Source organism: Marmota monax, unplaced genomic scaffold (assembly GCF_021218885.2).
Source record: "Marmota monax isolate L192 unplaced genomic scaffold, Marmota_monax_Labrador192_F-V1.1 WCK01_AAM20220418_F8-fsc00020, whole genome shotgun sequence".
NCBI classification, from domain to species: Eukaryota; Metazoa; Chordata; class Mammalia; order Rodentia; family Sciuridae; genus Marmota; species Marmota monax.
The window spans coordinates 3,786,090-3,806,761 of record NW_026692912.1 but is presented as its reverse complement, the minus strand read 5'-3'; the positions used below and the strand labels follow the sequence as shown (position 1 = coordinate 3,806,761).

Below are 20,672 nucleotides of genomic sequence, written 5' to 3'. Positions count from 1 at the left end.
CACTCCACGCCTCCTTTCCTGTTTTACCCTCCTTATGTTAGCCTGTTTTCCAAGAGAATTCCTACATAGAAATCTGGAATTTCTATCACTGTTTCACTCTCATATAGTTTCCTTCTGCTTGCACCACTTCAGGAAAAGGATTTCAGCTAAAAGGGGTGATTGTCAACAAAGAAGAATCATAGCAGATATTTTTTTTCTGGATTTTTCTATAAATTAGATTTAAAAATGAACTTTCCCCCTTAACACAACTGCAATAAATTCTGGATTCATTCTGTTCACTTTGGCCTGTGTTCATTCTATTGTATACTGCACATTACTCACCTTCTGTGTGAGCATATGCCTTAAACCTGTGTCTAATTGTCTCTAAACTAAGATGAACATAAAATGGCATGTTTCACACAACAAATATTTATTAAGCTACATGTCAGATGGTGGGTAAGAACTCTGGGGAGAACAGTGAACCAAAAAAATCCCCTGCCCCCATAAGGCTTATATTTTAGTGTCAGGAAATAGACATTAGAAAGTTTAGTATATAATGCATATATATAAGTACTTGTAGATAAAATCATGTAGGACAAGAATATCAAGGTGATAGGATAGAAAAGACTTCTCTAAGGAGGTAGGTAACATCTGAATAGTGACATTAATGAAGCAAGAGAGTGACTTGGATGGATAAGTGGGGGTAGAGTATTTCAGATGGGCAGAACCAGTGCAAAGGCCCTGAGGTGTAAGGGTTCGGCTACATATATCTGAAGAAGAATAAGGGAACAATGTTGGATGGAGTGGAGTGAGTCAGAGGAAAGTGGTGAAGCATGATGGTAAATCCACCGAGGGTTTTCAGAAGCAGTAGCATCATCTGACTTAAATTCTAAAGGTTTTGGCTTGGCCAACATGGTAAATGATAGTGTCATTTATTGAGCAAGGGAACATTGAAGGAGAATATCAGATTTAGAAGGTGGAAATCAAGTATTTTGTTTTGCTCATGTTAACTACAACTGCCAAGTAGAATATACAGGGTAGTTCAGGAATGGAGAGAGCACCTTGGGAGTTATCAGCTTTAAAGTAGTTTTAAAACCATGTTATTCTTTAAGATAGCAAGGATCTTGACCTAAGGAGTTTACAGACTGAAAAGGAAAGAGAAGATATGCAGAAGAGAGAGTGGTAATGTGGAATGGTGAGGAGCACCCAGGGAAGTGAGACATCCAGTTAGATTCTGGAAGTAGCTCGTGGTTTCCCTTTCAAAGGGCAGGGAAGGAAGCAAGGACTCTGATCCTTGAGACCACTTCACCAACAGCAGCAAGGTGTCAAGGCTGTTGAATAAAGGGTGAAAGTTAACTTTGGAATTAGTCTTCTCCTCATTATTTTTTAATCGAGTTTACTACAAAGATCTGTTATTTTTATTTATAAATAACTTTCATATTTGCTCCATTCTCTCCTTTATTTCTGCTGCCACCTAAAACAGAGTCTTCATCCCTTTATGTCCACGGTACCTCTCACACCATTTTAACATGATGTCCTGAATATTCCTGTCTTACTTGTCCAATCCTATTTTTCACTGTTCTTCTTCCTGCTCACTAAATTGTAAATAAAATGCATGGTGAAGAGGTAGTCAGAAAACAATAAAAAAACCAACAACTGAGTCGATCCTCTCAAGTGGCTGGGTGATGGAATGTGTATAGGTGACACATTTAATCTTGGTTAGATGTAAGTAAGAAAGTTCTAGCCTTTTTGACCTCATGCACCAAGATTCATCATCTTTTTATAGTTGGGGATTTTATGAGTTGAGTTCAGGGTCCCTCCCAAAACCAGACATAATTTGAGTATCACAGATCTGTGTAACCCTTCAGAATAATTGAAAGTTTCCAGCTACAGAGGAGCCTCTCCAGTGATTAGTTTGTATCAGGTCCAGGAAAACTTCTGAATTCAGCTAAACCTGTTTCTGGGGTAAAACAAAAAATGTAGGAGTTCTGAGACTTGCTTTTAATGTCTAGGTCGTATTTTTCAAACTATATGAAAATATTAATGTGTATATTTCTTACCAACCCATAAGACATCTATCTAAACTAGTGATTGTTTTCATTCTACCAGGTTTTTGCTGCAGAGGGTTTAAAGCTTACTTCAAGTGTACAAGCTTTTTCAAAACAGGTAATACCTGCCTTCTCCCTGTCTAGTACTGGTGGTGGTATCATGTATACCCACTTTGGGAATATATTAAGATATAAAGGTATTTAAAGTATTAAAAGATGCAGTTTTGATGGGGTTGTTGTAACTTCCTAAATTATATTTCAGCTGAAAGATGATGACAAGCTTATGCTTCTTCTGGAAATAAACAAGTTAATTCCTCTATGCCACCAGCTCCAGACAGTAACTAAAGCATCTTTGCAGAATAAAATGTTTCTAAAGGTAAAAGAGAGGGGGATTACTCAAGGAGACACTTGAGAAACTTGTACACCTGTTTTTCATCAAGTTACTCCAGGTCCTTTTTCTTAAAATAAAGTAGGATATAGAAGGCTAATTTCCATTTTTCATTCCTTGACTGAAAAAAATCATTTATTATCTATTTATTATCTGCTGTTATAACTGACCCCAAGGAACAGGCTAACCAATTAAATTAGCTTTTTGAACATAGATTAATTCCATAACACAGAGCAGCTACCCTGAGTATAAAGCACAAACGCCTAAGTCTGGGTTCCCATAAATTATCTGAGGGAATGTAGGCTTATGTCCACAGAGCAGAGCAGGAGGAATTATAAAGTGGGGGATTCCCTGCCACTACTTAGAGCTCTTTAAAAAATTCCTAAAGAGCTGGAGGTAGATGAATTGCTTTTCCACCCATTCTTCCTGGGGTTCATGAAACAGGCATGAGATCTGGGCAACAAACCCTGTCCTATGTTCTGCACTTCGAGTCTGATCATACATTTATACCTTTCTCAATCTGTTAGATTTCCACAGTGGAAAAATGTTATCACTTTAAAACCAAATAAATGATAAAGTTTTAGAAGTACCAGTTTTGGAATCTAATTTGCATGCTTTCTGTCACTGTAGGTCGATAAGTGTATTACAAAGACAAGATCCATGATGGCGCTCTTGATCCACCTTCTCTCACTTTGCTACAAATTGCTGAAGAAGGTGAGGCAGTTTTCTATATTAAACTCACTTTATTAGCTTAAAGGAAAATGCAAAAGAAAATAATAGTTACTACTTAATTTTTTTTTGTTTCAGAGTAAAGCAGAAACTAATTGTCATTAACTTTTCCAGCTTCAGATGGAAAATAACAGATGGGTCTCGGTTACAAATAAAGATGCTGTGGACATAAAAACTTGAGAAGCTCTGGGGCCCGATCTCTGGAACATCATGTGGCAAAGCTGACATTTTTAAGAAACATACGACTCTTTATATTTTCAGAAATTCAACAGTTTTATAATGAAAACAGCACTGAAATCTTGCTTTATTTTCTGATCTTCAGATTGTGATGCTTTCTGACAACTAATAAATGCCACGGTAGTTGCTAGAATTCTAACTGCAGTACGATTTTAAAATGTGACATTGCATTAATAATGTTCTTTAAACATTAAACCAAATATCTCCGACTGTCTTAATGACAGTTGAATCCAAAGAAGCTATTTTGAATAAGGGCTCAACTTGGCATATTGTACCTTAACTATTATATTTAAGCTTATTCTCTAGAATCCCAATTTCAGGAGAAAATATACAGTAACCTGGGTGAACACAGGGCTTTCCTTTAACCTTTGGTCTCTTCCTTCATTCCTTATCCATGTATGACAGGGGCCCCTTGGACGCCCTAGCAGACCACCCATGCTAGTGGCAGTGGTTTTCTAACAAGCATTTCACAGTGTAAGGGTTATTATGCCATGTGTCCCTTCTCTAAGGCAGGTAATGGAAGTCACTCACAAAACCCTGGAGCAACTCCTGGAGGAGATGGATTTTAAAATTTTTTGCAGCCCTCAAAACCAGGGCTTTGTGCATGCTAGGTAAGCTCTCATCACTGAGCTACACTCCCAGCCAAAGGTAGCTCTTTTGGTTCTAGTTCTAGCATAGCTGGCCAATGTACCCTACTAGGTGGAATCCTAAATCTTTCTTACTGGCTTATAAAACAATTTCTAACTACCCTTCTTATTATTAGTTGGCAGAATGGCAGGTTAAAAGGACACTGGAACCAATGAACTGTTTAAATTCTGAATAATAATATATTTTATATATGTGGCATGGTAATGTTCATCATAAAACAAATAAACATCTTTTTGAGTATTTTTAATTTTAGTGTTTGAAGCTTTTTCTGTTTTTGTGGGATGGGTCTTTGACTGAAGGATCTGGTTTATGGGTTTTCTCCCTGTGATACTATACAGTTAATGCTGTTTTGGAATGGTGTCAGCTTATGCCCCAACACTTTGAAATTCATTTTGAAATCAGTCATGTCATCAATTGCAAAAGGCAGTAGATATGAGCTGGTCTGATGATCATGATCTTTATCTGTGTCAGTGAACACAATCCATGTTCACAAAAGAGTCTAAAGAATCATTCTGTCACCAACTAGCTAGTTGGTATTTGTCAAATATTTTTACTATAGTCATGGGGGGGATGGGATGCACTCAGCTGTTAGTGACCTTCATAAAATACCTATTTAAATAATCAAGTCATCAAACATGATATTTATTCTGTGAAACCAAAAGTCTCAAATTACAATAAAAATTGAATGATATAATGTAATTTGTAGTTCTCCTATCTCTAGTATTGCTGTATGAAGACTTCAAGAATCAGTGTTTATGCTGAGGCGGGGGGGTCTCCTGGCTTGTGCTTATATATTCAGTTCAGCACAATCACTGTAGGAGTTGCTACCTGTCAGGGGTCATATATAGAGGACAGTCATGTTGACATTCAAGTTTAAAGACATTTTTTCTTATGAACTAAAAAAAAACTTTTAAAGTTTTATTTACAAAATACTCTCTTAGATACCTGAGAATATTCTCATGGAAGCGTGAGTGGGGATGGGAAAGGGACAGCATTATTTCAACAGCATCAGAGGATAAAGAACCAAAGGAACCTACACATCAAGTGATTTTCTTTCCCTTTCTATATCTATGTATGTATGTGTTGCATCCCTTAAATAAGATGTGAAGTTCTTTTTTGAAATCATGTAAATTTAGTATATAATCCGTTTTTTGTGGTGCTTGGGATTGAACCCAGGTCCTCATGCATACTAGGTAAGCATTCCACCAAAGAGCAACACCCCCCAGCTCAAGGTTAAACCATACATTCAGTGGGATTTTTTTCCCCCTAGTTTGTGAAATTCTTTATTCTGGTTCAAAGGCATCTATGCCTTTGGGCGAATTATTCTGTCATTTCTGTGCTAGACATTAACTGTACCTAAAATGTGTGAGACCGAGTGAACTACAACCTATGTATTGCAAGAACCAGATGAACACTGTCCTATATCCATTTGCTAGGAAAGCTCCAGCAAAGCCTTTTTTGTGTCTGCAATTTAAGAAGTCAGTGTTGGAGATCTCATTCCTTGTAGAGGGGAGGCCCAGCTCCATAAGGAGCCATGAAGATATACTTAGCACTCCTATTTTTTTCCTACAACCTAAAGGCAGAGGAGTTGAAGCAAAAGGGATGGGATGAGACTTTGGTAATGTCACTGAAGAAAGGCTGGGTACCGTTTTTCAAAATATTAAACTGAGGGCTGGGGCTGTGGCTCAGTGGTGCAGTGCTCGTCTAGAATGTGAGAGACATAAAAATGAAATAAAGATATTGTGTCCACCTACAACTAAAAAAATAAAAATATTAAACTGACAGAAAACTCAGGCAATAATGATAAATACATGGCATGTATTCCTCTACGTCATAGGTATGGTAGGTAAATTGCTTTTACTTGGCTACCTAAAATTTTTCCATTTTCCAATTTTCCTGAAAGAGATTTGTTGTTTTTAATCAGAAAAACATCCCTTGCTTGTCAGTTGACAACATAATGAGTCCCCAGGCAAGACAGATCTTGAAGGATGAAGACAAAAGGGAAACTAGGTGACAGGAAGGATTAGGCCTCCCTAGCTGATGGCGGGTGCTGAGTATGCTTCACATACTCTGGGTTTCCTCTTTTAGTCCACTGACGTTTTGAGGCCAGGGTGGGTAAGTGTCCTACAGCACTTTTCACTCCATCTCATCCTCATGATGTAGCTGTTGTGGCAGTAATGCGTTTCACCATGACCTCTTCGTATTGTTTTTGTGTCAGTAACCCTTCTGTTACGCTTTTGCTCTCCTCGAATTTGGGTAACACAACTGCAATGTAGCCTTCAGTAGATGGCTGGAAAAGAAACAGAATATTTAATACTGTCAAATGATTCAAGGGCTGAAGAAAGGTACATGAATGGGATATTTTCCTCCTCTTTTTTACCTTTTCTTGAAGAATAGATGGTTTGTGGAGAATGTTTTCATTCACTTCCATCAACCGTCCTCTAACACAGCTGTTTAAAAAAGAATTATTTTTAAGAAACAACAAATTTTTATAGTTACTTTTCCTTAAGTAAATGAAGGTATTTGTGGCTTTCCCCCTAAATTGTGGTTAAAAAGTTACTCACCTAGATATGGTATATTCCTCTCCATCTGAGCAGTAAATCTTACACAGAGGTGCAAGTTCTGTTAGAAATTGTGCCCCCTAGGAAATGAGAAGGGCGAGGTGATTAATTGATATACATTCCACTTTCCTTTGAGAGGCACCCCTTAGTGTTAAAATACAATCTACTTCTGAAACTGGTGTTAATTTAAATAAAAATCACTTAAATACATGGAAACCATTCATGTATTCAAACATTTACATACTAAGTGCCTACTATGTGCTTGGTACCAATCTTATACTAAACAGTTGACTAAGCTATATGTGATAACAGGTAATTTAGTTATAAACTTGTTACTTTTTAGATATTAGATGTCCCCGAAAAGACTGTGTCAGACAATGCAAGAAAGTTGAGAGGTGAAATGATTGGGTTGTGACAACCTTAACCTAATCAGTGCATTAATCTGCTTAATGGGGATCTTGGTGGTAACTGAAGGCAGATAGGATGTGGCTGGAGGAGGTGGATCACTGGGGGCATGCCTTTGGGGTATATATTTTGTCTCTGGTGGGCTCTTTCTGCTTCTTGTTGGCCATGTCCTGAGCTGCTCTCCTCCTCTATACCCTTCTGCCATGGGTCCAGAGCAACAAAATCAGCCATCTCTGGACTGAGACTCTGAAAAACATGAGCCCCCAATAAACTTTTCTTCCTCTAAAATTATTCTTATCAGGTCTTTTGATCTTAGCAGTAAAAAAGCTGACTGAAACAAGACTAATAATGTATTTTCTCAACTGTAAATGAGAAAGTTACAAATAGTTATGTGTAAAGATTTCAAAATGTGGGAAAATCTACCACAAATAATAATATAAAATTCAACATGACAGGGTATGATAGCCATAGTGTTCAAAGTTAATTTCATTAAGATTCCTACCTAGGGGCTGGGGTTGTGGTTCAGTAGTAGAGCACTCGCCTAGCATGTGCAAGACCCTGGGTTCGATCCTTAGCACCACATAAAAATAAACAAAATAAAGGTATTGTGTCCAACTAAGACTAAAAAATAAATATAAAAAAAAGATTCCTACCTAATGTAAAAACATTAGAACTTAATAAAGAAACCTCTTTATCAGGGTTAATCACTCAGACTTTCTGAAGAAGGGATTTTTCTTTTGATTTTTCTAATTTAAAAAAATAACAAGCTGAGTGTACTGTAATCCCAGCAACTCAAGTGGTTGAGACAGGAGGACTGCAAGTTCCTACAAGGTCAGCTTGGGCAATTTAGCGAGACTTTCTCAAAATTAAAAGGGCTGGGGATTTAGCTCAGTAGTAGAGCATTCCTGGGTTCCAGCTCCAGTCCTGCAAAAAGTTAAAAACAAATAAAATTTTAAAATATTCCATTTAAGAGAAATGTGGAAAAGAGTTTTAATTAGCCACATAAAAATTATTTACCTATTATCCTGTAACCCCTAAATCAATACCACATTTCCATACACATATCTGTTTGTGATGTCAAGATTACTGTTGCATGCACTCCCATTAGATGGAGGAATCTGAGGAGGTCTGACAAATACCTACAAGGAGGCTCATGGGAGTCAGGGCATGCACGTCTCATGTGCTGCCCTATTCTTTTCAGGAACTTTTCCTGTAGCAAACAGGCATTTAAGATACTGTTCTTTATGACTTTTTAATTTACCTCTCAAAACATTACAGCATGGTATTCAGAGACTATTACTACATTGGTTTCACCCCGCTATGTGGGGGGGACTTCATTTCAAAATACAGGTGTCACTGTGACTCTCCACTTTTGGAAAGTAGGAAGTGGGAACTTGTTCCAGAGGGCTTATCTACAATTGGGCTTGTATCAAAAGAGAAGTGCTTTGACCCATTCTTATCACCTCCCTTGAGAGAGTAAATGATTAGCAGTTGATATACAATTAAAACTTATCTGTACTGGGTTCAGTATGCAGGTCCTTTGTTCTTTGTTAATAACAGTAGTGTTGCTATTTTGGACACTGACAAGAGATCCATTAGCATTAACTATTATATGTATTTGTAGACTTTTTCTTTTAAGAAAGGTACATGCTTTTTAATGTCCATTTGTTTCTGGTTGAAAAGTCAGGAATTATAAGGCATGCTATTACAGTGTCCTGGAACAGTAAGCATAATTTGCAGAAACTTTCCCAATCCGATGGGTTTGTTAGGACACTTGAATATGTAACTAAATTGTACTCGGCATGATATTCTTTTATTAGAGAGTTTGTTTTGCCTAGAGTTGTAGAGGATCAAGAGAACATGTTGTCTGAGCATTGGGTGGTAGTGGAGGTGAAAGACATGGGTAAATATGTGTTGACCGGTAATGTTTTAGTGTGGAAAAATGGTAAGAAGCTAACACCACATTATTTTCTCAGACTGATTTTTTTCCTACTGTTTCAGGATTTTTTTCTTTTAATTTACATGTCAAAACATGGTAAAGAATAATCACTTAAATTTTATATAACTTGAGATACTAGTTTAGTAAGTCTAGAAAAGACAAAATATCTTGTTATTTTGGTATTAGAGTTGGGACAAGAGGAGTGGTGATACAGAACCTAACATGATAGATACCACACCTCCTGAAATACCTATTTTTTTGTTGTTGTTGAGAGAATTTCTTTGTGGTTGGAGTATCTTAAAATCAACACCCTGAACTTCCAGAAAAGAATGGATACACACATTCCTGAGCATACATATCTGGATCTTAAGGTAGACTAGATCTATTATATCATGAATATAGAGGACTTTTGTTGGTAATAATCAGAGAATTATAGGGACATACCCGCTTAAATTTCCCAGAGACCTTGTTCTGAAGTCTGCTACAATTGGTACTGATCTGATAGGAAATGCTTTTAATTGTTTTTCCGCTTTGAAGAACTGGATGAGATTCTGCCAATGTGATGACACATATTCTATAGGAAGAAAAAAATTGATTCTGTGTTAATTCTTGGTATAATTATTCCTCCTGTAACACTGTTCCCACCTGCACTAGTCTATATGAACTGACATTTGTTTAGTAAAACTATCATCCCCCTTCTTTTTCCTTTGGCTATTATTAGAGCCTAACTACAGTATCGGAAATTCAATAATAGATGAGAGAGTGGATTTGAATTTCCTTTCTAGGAAAGTGAACAGTAGTAGCACAGGGATTTAGGTAGCACTGGAGTAGAAGAGAGGAAAGTAAGGTCTTCCTGTGTATACAGCATACCACACATGCCTCTACTGTGATGGTCTCCATGGGCTCTGGCAGTGGCTACTTTAGGTAGCAGATAACTGAAGATGTGTTCCATTTGAGTGTTTAGTTAATCAAAATTATATGTTCAATTTCTGCCAACCAAACTCCTATAATAATACCATTTCAACAAGTGGAAGGTAATTTGGTGATGTTCATTTAATAAGTTTTTTTTTTAAATATTTATTTTATTTTTAGTTGTAGTTGCACACAATACCTTTATTTATATGTGCTGCTGAGGATTGAACCCAAAGCCTCACACGTGCTAGGCGAGCGCTCTACCACTGAGCCCCAGCCCTAATAAGCTCTTTAATCCAAGACCATACCAGGTTAAATACCAGAAAAAAAGAAAATGTCTTTGATAATTTATAATTTTTGACTGGCTTACCGGTTAGAGTGCTGTAGTATACAGTGATCTTCACAGGGTTTTCCTTTGACATCTAGAAGAGTAAATAAGTTTGTTGGTTGCTAAATCAATATTTACTACCATTACATGATACTTTTTTTTGTTTCACTGAGATAAATTAATTATGAAGATAATCAATTAAAAAATATAAAGTTTTTTTAAAAAAAAGTATTTAAATGGAACCAGACCCACAAGAATCACTTATTTAATGTTAAGGTGATAAACCCCTGCTTCGTCCAGCTTTTGTCCTCACTTTAAAATGATTATACCCATTATTTCTGTTAAAGAAATACAATTAGTGTCACATTCCTTACCCTACATTGGCCTTTTGTTTTGTTTTGTTTTTTTTTTTGGTGGTGATTTCTGAAACTATCCTGATGTTAGCAGAGAAAGTCTCACATTCCAGGAAATCCCTCAATACTGTGTGAACCAGGATGGCTGTTTACCCTAAATTCGACCAACAGAAAAACATGCTATAATATAAATGAGGACACCCATTATTCCTGACTGAAAGGGAGAAAGTAGGGATTAGGTTAGAGTCCCCAGTGATGCTCCTCCCACTGATATTTACAGGTTACACAAAACACTACCACAGGAATGCCTGGTTCTGTATGGCAAAATGGACAATACCAGCGGATAACAAAACTGTAGATTCTGCATGTTTACATCCCTCTGCCTCTACCTGCTAATTTTAAGGAACTGGCTACTTTCTATAGGATCTATAGAATCTTTCTTTCTATAGCCCCTCAAGTTCCCCAGGAACTCAAGGACCTTAACAGCCTGGAGTACCTGTTTAGCCTGCGCAAAGTCAAACAAGCAAACCCTAGGGCACTGGCCAAATCTAGAACGCGCCCGGCTGTATTTCAGGCTTCCAAGTCTTTGCAAACGTCATTGCCACGGCCTGGAGGGGAGCACTGACGTCCGGCTCCTTCGGATGCTGGGAGGAAGAGCCAGGAGGCGCGCGTGATTTACGATCTGTCGCAGTAGTCCCCGCAGCATCAGGCCGATGTGGTGCAGCGGAGATCGCCCTCTTCTCGCACTTACCCGCTTTGTACCAGCGAGTGAAGTAACGATCCACGAGCGACGGCACCGCGGGTTCCGAAGTCGCGGGCTCGGCGGCCGCGGGCTCTGTAGCCATGGCGACCTCCCTCGCCGTGGCCCCAGTCCTGCGGCTCCTCTTTGCAGGTCTTGGCCAGAGAAGTCCTTCCGGCGCGCGGCTCGCGTGATGCGCACGTGCGCTGCTCCCTAGCCCACGGGCTCCGCCCACTGTCAATTACCGTGCGTGGGTTCCATTGTCAAGTTGGGGATCAAATAAAACAGAGGGTGCAGGAGGACGGAAGCCAGCGCGGATGCTCCAGCTCCTACGGAAAAGGCCACGGCTATTGACCCGGGGAGCCGCCCCCCAGCCTGGCCACGCCCCTTGCGCTGCGTGACGTCACGCCCGCGCCGCCTTGCTCCCGAGTCTTGGTCGCACTGTTTGCTGCTCAGCCACGTTTTAGCGTCTACACCTGAGGTCGGGTGATCACCGTGAGAGGGTCAGCGCGCGCCGCGAGAACTTGGTTGCCCAGACGGAGACGCGTGCGCACACTGCGGGCCTCGGAGCGCCGCGTAGGTGAGTGTTCGTGCGCAGTAACTGCAGTTGCGGCACGGGACCGGCGGGCCCTGTCCGCCCCGAGGCTTCCTGGTGCTGTGCACGTCGAGGCCCGCTGCAGACCAGGAGCCGAGTGCGGCGTGGGCTACCTCTTCCCTCGAGCCTTGAATTCTCTTGCAGGCTTTTCCCCCGCGGCCATCTGGGGCGCTTCGGGGCGTCGCAGCCTGGGCGGGACTTGCTGCTGTTCTGCTGCGCTCAACCCAGCCTGCGGATTCTTTGCAGGGAATAGATAATAACTGCCCAAGGTGAATTGATTGATCAACGGTGGAAGGCAGTAGTTACTGGAGGTTCGGGAATTGTGCTGTGGTCCTCTTCTCGCGTCTGAGATTTTCTTGTGTGTGTGTGTGTGTGTGTGTGTGTAAGTGTAAGTAGTGTCTCCTGTGCTTCTCCATCCAATGTGGCATACTATGTGGCTTACTCCCCCTTTCCCCGCTAAACAGTTGTGGCAGTGACTGTGTAATCTTTATCTTCACATCCTAGCATTTAGCGAGTTTTGATGTCACAAACCGGATCGTAGCATAAGGTATTTTAGCATGGGGACAGGGCAAAAAACGCTAATTCCCCAAATAGGATGAATTGTTTTGTGGAAGAATAGGAAGCCCTTCACATTGCTTTTGATATGCTTGTGATAACAACATGGGCTTAACAATGTGGGTTTAAAGCAATTGAGACAAGTTCAGTCAGGACTAGGTATTTAGTCTATCTGATCATCATAGTAGCTATCTACTTAGTACTTGTAGTCATGGGTACAGTGATTAGCCCAGAGATTGGTAGGTGAAGGGCAAAGGAAGAAAATGAAGGAGCTTTCAGAAAATTCGGAGATCCAGGGTTCATCAATGCTGTGGAGGCATCATTAGCAGTTTGAAGGGCTGGAATAAGTTGAATCTGTGGAGGCAGGGGAGTTGGAGGTTGCAGATGTCAAAGAGTACTAACATGCCAAGGTCCTGGGGCATTTGGAGGTTGTGCCTTTCCTAGTCTTAAAAGAACAGGGGTTATGTCTTCCTCTGAAAAGTAAGGGAGTAGGATGGTGGGTGGGAAATTTCAGAAAGTTTGTTTTCAGACTAAAGGGATTAGGGTGGAGGGGATTGATGAGCTTGCTTTGGCTAGCTGTGAGCTCACTGATTTTGAAAACATGGTGATCACAGAACCCTAGTTGTTTGCTGTGTTTGTCAGGGTTCAGTCAGAAAAGTAGAAACCACACAGTATTTCAGGAGCATTGAATGTGAAGAATTAGTTAAATGCTTGTTGGAGGAACCAAAAGTGACATGAGCAGTGCAGTGACAAAAGGTAAGCTGAATAAAGCAGCTAGGTCGGGGGTCAAAACAAGGGACAGTGCTGGAGACATCAGGTCCTAAACCTTGGCACAAAAGCACTGCAAAGCCTCAGACTTGAGGTGTTTAACTCAGTAACTCCAAGGAGATGCCCCTGGTTTGGATTTCAGAGGCCTGGAGGTGGGTGAGGCCTACCTGAGGGATGCTTCTGCCTCTGGGGCTGGAATTGATGGGGCTGATTCTGGGAGTGCTAGAGATGGGGAGGGGGATAGAAGGCCCCTTCAAGGGTGAAGGCCCATTACTGGGGTGAAAGTGACAGGAACTACAAGATAATAGGAAAAAATCGGTCATTTTCTTTTGCTTTAACTTCCCACTTAAGAGGTGACAGCATGAGTATCAGATAAACCAGTGTGAAAACCCGCTAGGACACTCTGCACAGTGGCCTCTGTTGCCTGTCCTTATCTGCTCTCTGTACCTGGCTTACTTCCTTTGCCAAGCATTCTCTCTTCTCACATCCGCCTTTCAGTTGTATGCCAGTGGCCATCTTTAAAGATAAAAGACGTGATTTTTATGATTTGAAAATCCCACACCTTATGTAATTCTGTTTAAATGAAAAACCTGCATGGTATCATTTGGTTCAAATAATTTTCAGAAGTTCTTGAATATAACGTCACCAAAATGTAATAAAGCCATTCATTATTTGCTTTGGTTCTCACCTTGTATGATCTTGCTTTCTCTTAATCCTCATATATTATATTATTCCTGTTACACTTGACATCTGCCTAATACCATAAGGATTGATTCATCTTTATTCTTTCAGTGTCATATGCATGAGATGCCAAGATGAGAGAATTCACCTTGGATTAAGGTGACAGGCCAGTGTGACCTGTGTAATTGCCATCCTTAACATGTACAGACTTCAGTCATAACCCTTAAAGGGATTGAAGCATAAATACCCAGCACATTAATATTTTTTTCCTACTTAGATAATGTTGAGTGTTAAAGCAAGTCTGATTTTTCCAGACAAAGTAGATGTCATATTTAGCATGCTTTTCTCATCTTTTCTGTTGCATTGGTAAAAGCTTGGCCAGGAAAATGAAGTTTCTTTAAGTATTTCCATCAGGCCATCAAATGTTTCAAGATGTTGGTCATCATTTTTAAGCAAACTTGTCATTTCACAATATTTTCTTTTCTACTCGATAAAAGTAAGTGCTTTTATTTAAATTTTTATTTTTTGTGTATATAAAGCAGTTTACTAGTAAATGTGTCTTGGTGAATATGAAAGTTGTTTTATTACAGATTCCTTTCAATTGCCAGTATACATACATAGTTTGTGTGTGTGTGTGTGTGTGTGTGTGTGGCTGGGGATTGAACCCAGGGCCTTGTGCTTGCGAGGCAAGCACTCTACCAACTGAGCTATATCTCCAGCCCTCATACATAGATTTTTATATAGTTCTAATCAACGGGATATCTTTTTTCCTTATAACTTCATAAATCTGTCAGGTTATACATATATTCTATATGCAAAAATAAAATGTTTTCCCATTTATTTTGTGTTTTTCCACTTTCCTTAGGAGTTAAATATTTAAATATTTTTTTCAAGAAAAAACTGAAGTTGAGACTCTTGGCCTTCCTACAGAGTGAGAGTAGAAAATAGGTTTCAGAATTCCCCAGTTTGTAGACCAGAGCTCTGCAGTAAGTTTGCTGCCCCATATCTGCACGGAGATGTATGTTCATAGAAGTTTTCTCTCTTGCTTGTTCTTTCTACTGTTTCTCTACCCCACCAGAATCATTAGACTTTATGTGAGTGTGATCATTTGCCATTGTTAAGCTGTTCCTTTCTCTTTTAGGAATTAATGCTTCATCAAGGGAAGTTTGTATTTTCCTCTTGAGCATTGCTTCATCATGCGAAATCTAAAGTTGCTTCAGACTCTGGAGTTCAGGGATATTCAAGCACCAGGGAAACCTCAGTGCTTCTCTCTCCGAACTGAGCAAGGAACAGTGCTCATTGGTTCAGAACATGGACTGATAGAAGTAGATCCTGTCACAAGAGAAGTAAGTTATTGATGGAAAATGCTAGCATTTGACATAATCTTTAATTTGTTTTCTTTCAGACTTTTTTCCCCCAAATAGTCTTCTTTTATATCTTAATGAATTTACATCTTCCTTAATAAACATTCCATTTGTTTTTTATAGATAGCATACTAGATATAACTTAAATAGTAACCTCTGCTACTATTTTAAGCTACTTTATATTTTACATGGGCTGCCTCCCTTTTACCCTTTCTACTGTGTAAGAACTATTATAGCAGTGGTTTTCACCTAAGAATGCACAGGAAAATTTGAACTTTCTAATTTTATTTATTTATTATTCTGTGGTGCTGGGATTGAACCCTGGGCCTCTGCATACTAAGCACTCATTCTGCCACTGAGCAATACTCCCAGGCCCTGTCTATGGTACTTTTTGAAAATATGTTTGGGCCAGCTAAATCCCAATCTTCAGTGCTGGATTTTACTGTGTAACTTTCTGAAGGTTGCATGAGTTGGTTTTGATATATTCCCTTGTTATATTTTGCTATTTATGTGTTTTGGGAAATTACATTGTATTGCTTTTCCCCCTTATTATAGAAGTCTTAGAAAACCAGAATTATGGAGCTGGGGATAAAGCCCAGTTCATGCACAAAGGCCCTGAATTTTATTCCTAATACCAGAAGAGAAAAGCCACAGTATTTGGTTTGCTGTTTTATTGGACACATTAAAAGAGACCATACTTCTTATTTTTGTTTGTTTTGTGTTTGGCAAGAAGGCCATATTGCCTGTTTTTCTTGTTAAAAGTGATAGAGTTATAATATTTCTCAAATGAAATTTTGGGCTTTAATCTAGAAACAAATTTTTAAAACTTTTATGTTATGAAAGAAGCATTAGAGAATATTTTATTTCTGGTACTTATGATTGTTCTGCAGAGTAGACTATGTTAATTTGCTTCTGTGTTTGCTTTGGCGAAAGGTGAAAAATGAAATTCCTCTGGTGGCAGAAGGCTTTCTTCCTGAGGATGGAAGTGGCTGCATTGTTGGTATTCAGGACTTGCTGGATCAGGAATCTGTGTGTGTGGCAACAGCCTCTGGAGACGTCATACTCTGCAATCTCGGCACACACCAGGTGAGAAGAGTCCAGTGAGGAGGAAATCACAAGCATCCCCAACTGAGTTGAGGTTTTCAATCCATAGTGATAATATTTAAGCCTTTGCAAATTAAAATCTTCCCATTGTGTATTTCTTTGTATAAGGAAAGGCTTTAGCTGTATTTCAGGGTTTTTCAAAAATTCAGTTTTGTCTACTGCATCTATTGATCAAAACAATTGGGTCATTCTGAATTAGAACTTAAATACAATAAAAACTGACCATTTCTGTATGGTATATGGTTGAAATTCTGTGGTCAGAATTTCATCCTAGGTTCTAATTTTTATTTCCCAGTTTAGGAAGTCTGAAATATTTTGTTATAAATTTTAGTGGACTATCTGTAGAGTCCCTGAACTACAAGCGCTATAGTGATATACTATCATTGCAGGCATATTTTAAGACTACCAGCAGAGATAGATTTTCAACCAGTTGCTTCTTTCTCTACCATGAAGTCAAATTTCTGAATTTCCATTTTAACCTTTTAACTACAAGAATTCTAATTACAATCACCTCAGCGTTTAAAATCTTTGATTACCTCATTAGTTGTTATCTCTTTAACATTGAGATGAGTTTTAGTATTGCCAATACTAGGGTAATAATACCAGCTTACATATATTTAATATTTGCAATGTGCAATTGCAAAAACAAAACAAAACAAAACACTTTTTCAAGTGCTTTTCATGTAAAACTTTATTTGTTCTTCATTCTGGCCTTCTGGGGTAGATTGTTGTTTCCTAGTCTTCAGAAGAAGAAATTGGGGCACAGAGAACTTCATAAGGATGCTACGATCACATAGTGATCAGACTGGAATTTGAACCCTTGCAGTCTAAATATGGCATCTTTATTTTTAACCACTGCATTTAGAACATTATTAATAAGCTTTATGTTTAGTTCATGGTGAAAAGTATCAAAAGCTATCACAATTTTATATTTCTCATATTTAAAATGTAGGTGTTAACATTCAAAACAGTTTGTATAGTTTTTCCTGATAACTCACCTCCATTTATCTCCACTTAATGGGGCCTTCATGTCCCTTTGTGACTTTTTGATTATCTGTAAGTTGAGTCTGTGTTTTTCATTGCCTTATAAGATCTTTAACTCCCTGTTCCCCATGCTGCCTTTCACCTTCATGCCTCCCTCATTCCTATGTAGGTGTGGACCTTAGGCTCTGGGAACAGCTGATTTTTAACTGCCCTTTATGCCTTTGTGTCTCAACACTGTGTTTTTCCTCCTGATCTTTCTCTTCTCCTTTTGTTGTCACACTGAACTTCACAAAAAACTTTGCTGGACTCTCTTGAGCTGCTTGTCATTCCTTCTGAGACCCACTTTGCTTCCTAGAGACCTAGAATCGTGGTGTTCTCCCCCTCCTGAGACAGCTCTGGGGAAAAGGGATGTCCACTTTAACTCTTGTGCCTAATATCATTCTGGTTACTGAAGACATGTTTGTTGGATAAATTTTCCTTCATCTAGTGTCCCTACTATGGCCTCAATCAAAACAGAAAACAAGCATATGAAGGTAAATTTATCCAACAAACACTAGTGTTCTAACTTCCCTTTTTAATTTTCCTCTTTGCAGTTGGAATGTGTTGGGAGTGTGGCCAGTGGCATCTCTGTCATGAGCTGGAGTCCTGACCAAGAGTTGGTGCTTCTTGCCACAGGTGAGCTGGTCCTTGGTGCCTGTGTTATAGTGTGGAGTGAATGTTTTTCTGACTGAAGTTTTATCTCTGTATAGTTACAAAAAGGTATTTAATATAACTTTTTTTGGTCTTTAGGAATAGGAAACAAGTCATGAAGCCTGTGGTGGCTACCAAGTCCACAGTTGCAGTTAAAAATTTAAACATTTATTTTATTTTTATTTTTTTAAATATTTTTAAATTGTAGTTGGACACAATACTTTTTTTTTTTTTTTTTAATGTGGTGCTGAGGATCTAACTCAGGGCCTCGCATATGCTAGGTAAGCATTCTACCGCTGAGCCACAACCCCAGCCCTCAACATTATTTATTTTAATCTACTCCATGAGTAAGAGTTGGTGTAAATGGAGTCTAAAAACCCCTTTGTGCTCCTATTTTTTTTCCTTGAATCTCTTTGTTCCAGATGAGCATGGCAAAGCAGTGTCAACTGCTGAGGTAGATAGTGAAGAGATGTCTGGAAGCTGGGAATGTTGAAATCAGTGGCGGGGGTTGTGTGGACTTTTGTATTCAGTTTTACACACATGAATATCTGTGGATAAGCACCAGGTGACTGATAAAGCTTTTTTTTTTTAGTCAAAAACTTTTGTATGCATTCTCTCTGCCCGCTTCTGACTATAACTCCTCCTCCATTTTGGTTTAGCGTACAGTGCCACAGATGCCTGTGTAATGACATTTTGTTACATAAAAACAAAATCATTCTTGTTTGTTCCCCTCTAAGGTCAACAGACCTTGATTATGATGACAAGAGACTTTGAACCAATCATGGAGCAGCAAATTCACCAGGATGATTTTGGTGAAAGTGAGTACAACTTGGGAACATTTTGTGACCTAAAGTTCCTCCTCAGTTTTAATCATTTACTTTTACACTAATAGCCACATCATAAGCCTGAAAAACTGTACAGCTTGGATCTTCAACAAAGTGAAGATCTAAGCCTTGTTCCTTCAGCACATCTCAGATCTTAAAAGGCTGACTGTGGTGCCTCTCCAGGTCTGAGGGTTGGCCTTGTTGATAATCCAGGAGATGGAAATCTGTGCCTAAGGTCACCTAGATAATTGTTGCTCTAACCCTAGGAAAGGCTTAAGCTGAAAGGGTCTGTCTAAAGCTAGAATAAGGAGAGCATTTCCAGAGTACAGTTTTGGGAAGAAAAAAACAAGAGAGGTGGGATACATGTAAGCTGGTATTATTACCCTAGTATTAGCAATACTAAAACTCATCTTGATGTTAAAGAGATGACAACTAATGAGGTAATCAAAGAAGATTTAGATAGAGAAGATTTAAATTTTTGTTTCTACTAGATCTGTATTTACAACTTCATGAACACAATCAGATTGTTTTCTTGCAAAGATCTGGCCAAGCTAATTTAGGCTTTGAGGCTGTATGAGTATTGTAGGAGGGAGGTGAGAGGAGATGCGTAAAGCTCTGGCCTACTGGAAGGAGCCCAGTTGACAAGAGGTTTTGGGGGAGAAGGCATTTCAACTGTTGCCTAGGTCTAACTTCATTCCTTCTTGCTCCACCAAGTTGAGAAATATTTAGACAACTGCTACTTATTTAGTTATTCAAAAAACAGTATGTTCAGAAACAACTTTTTAGTAGGTACTATGAATCCAACAGTGTGTTCAATGCTATAGATAATTAAAAAATGGGTAAGGAGTGTTGATATTGTGTGTAGATGTTAGGATAGCAGAAGGAAGGGAAGAGAATAAAATTCTAACTCCTCTTATCCAGGGGTGACAAACTTGCTTTATCAAGAGTTAGCATATGTTTTTAGCTTTACAGTCTTTACAATCTATTGCAACTATTCAACTCTGATTGTTGCAATGTAAAAGCAGTGGTGGACATTAATAAAGTGCAGCTGTGTCCTAGTAGCCTGTCTGTGATGCACGTGTTAGGTTGCAACTTGCAGATCCCTGCTGTAATCCCATCTCTTGTTGTCTGATCCCGTTGGGAAAGTTCTGTTGCTTTACTCCTTGGTCCTTTACTTCTCTGTGGAAACTTGCAGATAGAAGCCCACAGGTGTGCACTAGGATAAGCACTGATCTTTGCACACGGCACCAGGGTGTGTTTTGATGTACTGTAGTGCTGGAACAAGCTCATGCAAAGCAGACAGGAAACAGTCATTTCACCGATCATTTGCAGAAATTATGAACAGTCCTGCTTCATCAGAATCAGAATCAACAGCAGGAGGGAAGTATTGGGTCCTGCAGCTGGCTGATGCTTTCAGGTCCGTTATCATACTACCTCTTGTAGATGGATTCTGGATCACACTTCTAGAAACAGAAGAGCTGCTTTGTTTCAGCAATTCTGACTTTATATTTTATGTAAAAGAAACTATATTTAGAAAGAACCCCACCCTGGATGGCAGACACTTGTGTTCTGATTTTTGGCTTTGCCATAAGGGGATCTCAGTTTTTAAGTCTGTATGAGGAGCTAGATTTGAGATCTGTAGTGCCCTTTTCCACCAGAAGGAAGGTTGGATACATTTGGTTACTTTAAAGCTGGAATTTAGAATTTTATTCTCAGCTCTTGAGGGGTTTTTTGCTTTGTTTTCCATGGACATATTGTGTAAATTCTTCGTATTTCATTTTTCTTAATGTGTTAAGTGAGGGTGAGGTTGTTGGTCTTGTGTCATAGAGGGAACTTAGAGT

The 20,672-nt window shown here is 39.1% G+C and overlaps 3 protein-coding genes across 5 annotated transcripts in view; 2 read left to right on the top strand and 1 right to left on the bottom strand.

Moving 5' to 3' along the window:
• Positions 1-4,276, top strand: part of Ctnnal1 (catenin alpha like 1) — a 64,127-nt gene extending 59,851 nt beyond the window's left edge. Inside the window, exons 16-19 of one of the 2 annotated variants that reach the window (XM_058581617.1) lie at positions 2,089-2,145; positions 2,290-2,403; positions 3,046-3,129; positions 3,223-4,276. In XM_058581617.1, the coding sequence (XP_058437600.1) occupies positions 2,089-2,145; positions 2,290-2,403; positions 3,046-3,129; positions 3,223-3,249 (282 nt within the window). In that variant the 3' untranslated portion in view covers positions 3,250-4,276. The remainder of the gene's footprint in view (positions 1-2,088; positions 2,146-2,289; positions 2,404-3,045; positions 3,130-3,222) is intronic. The other variant, XM_046451288.2, reaches the window with a different exon arrangement.
• A 374-nt stretch (positions 4,277-4,650) lies between these two features.
• On the bottom strand, positions 4,651-11,638 carry Abitram (actin binding transcription modulator). The gene is made up of 6 exons (XM_046451292.2): positions 11,279-11,638; positions 10,217-10,268; positions 9,379-9,508; positions 6,594-6,670; positions 6,410-6,479; positions 4,651-6,319 (listed from the first exon to the last, which is right to left on the bottom strand). Exons 1-6 carry the CDS (start codon positions 11,370-11,372, stop codon positions 6,182-6,184), a joined length of 561 nt encoding a protein of 186 aa, XP_046307248.1. The 5' UTR covers positions 11,373-11,638; the 3' UTR covers positions 4,651-6,181.
• A 38-nt stretch (positions 11,639-11,676) lies between these two features.
• The window catches only part of Elp1 (elongator acetyltransferase complex subunit 1), a 56,115-nt gene continuing 47,119 nt past the window's right edge, over positions 11,677-20,672 (top strand). The window contains exons 1-5 of one of the 2 annotated variants that reach the window (XM_046451285.2): positions 11,677-11,846; positions 15,007-15,211; positions 16,163-16,315; positions 17,911-17,992; positions 18,745-18,825. In XM_046451285.2, coding sequence (XP_046307241.1) covers positions 15,062-15,211; positions 16,163-16,315; positions 17,911-17,992; positions 18,745-18,825 — 466 coding nt within the window. In that variant the 5' untranslated portion in view covers positions 11,677-11,846; positions 15,007-15,061. Of the gene's footprint in view, positions 11,847-11,870; positions 12,131-15,006; positions 15,212-16,162; positions 16,316-17,910; positions 17,993-18,744; positions 18,826-20,672 lie in introns of those variants that run through there. The other variant, XM_046451286.2, reaches the window with a different exon arrangement.

Excerpts from the sequence above, each read along its gene's own strand:
- Abitram (XM_046451292.2), bottom strand. The coding sequence starts at position 11,372 with ATGGCTACAGAGCCCGCGGCCGCCGAGCCCGCGACTTCGGAACCCGCG. Across the intron at positions 9,509-10,216 it reads ATACTACAGCACTCTAACCG|AATATGTGTCATCACATTGG; the intron begins GTAAGCCAGTCA and ends TTCTTCCTATAG. Across the intron at positions 6,671-9,378 it reads TCTCTGGGAAATTTAAGCGG|GGGGCACAATTTCTAACAGA; the intron begins GTATGTCCCTAT and ends CTCATTTCCTAG.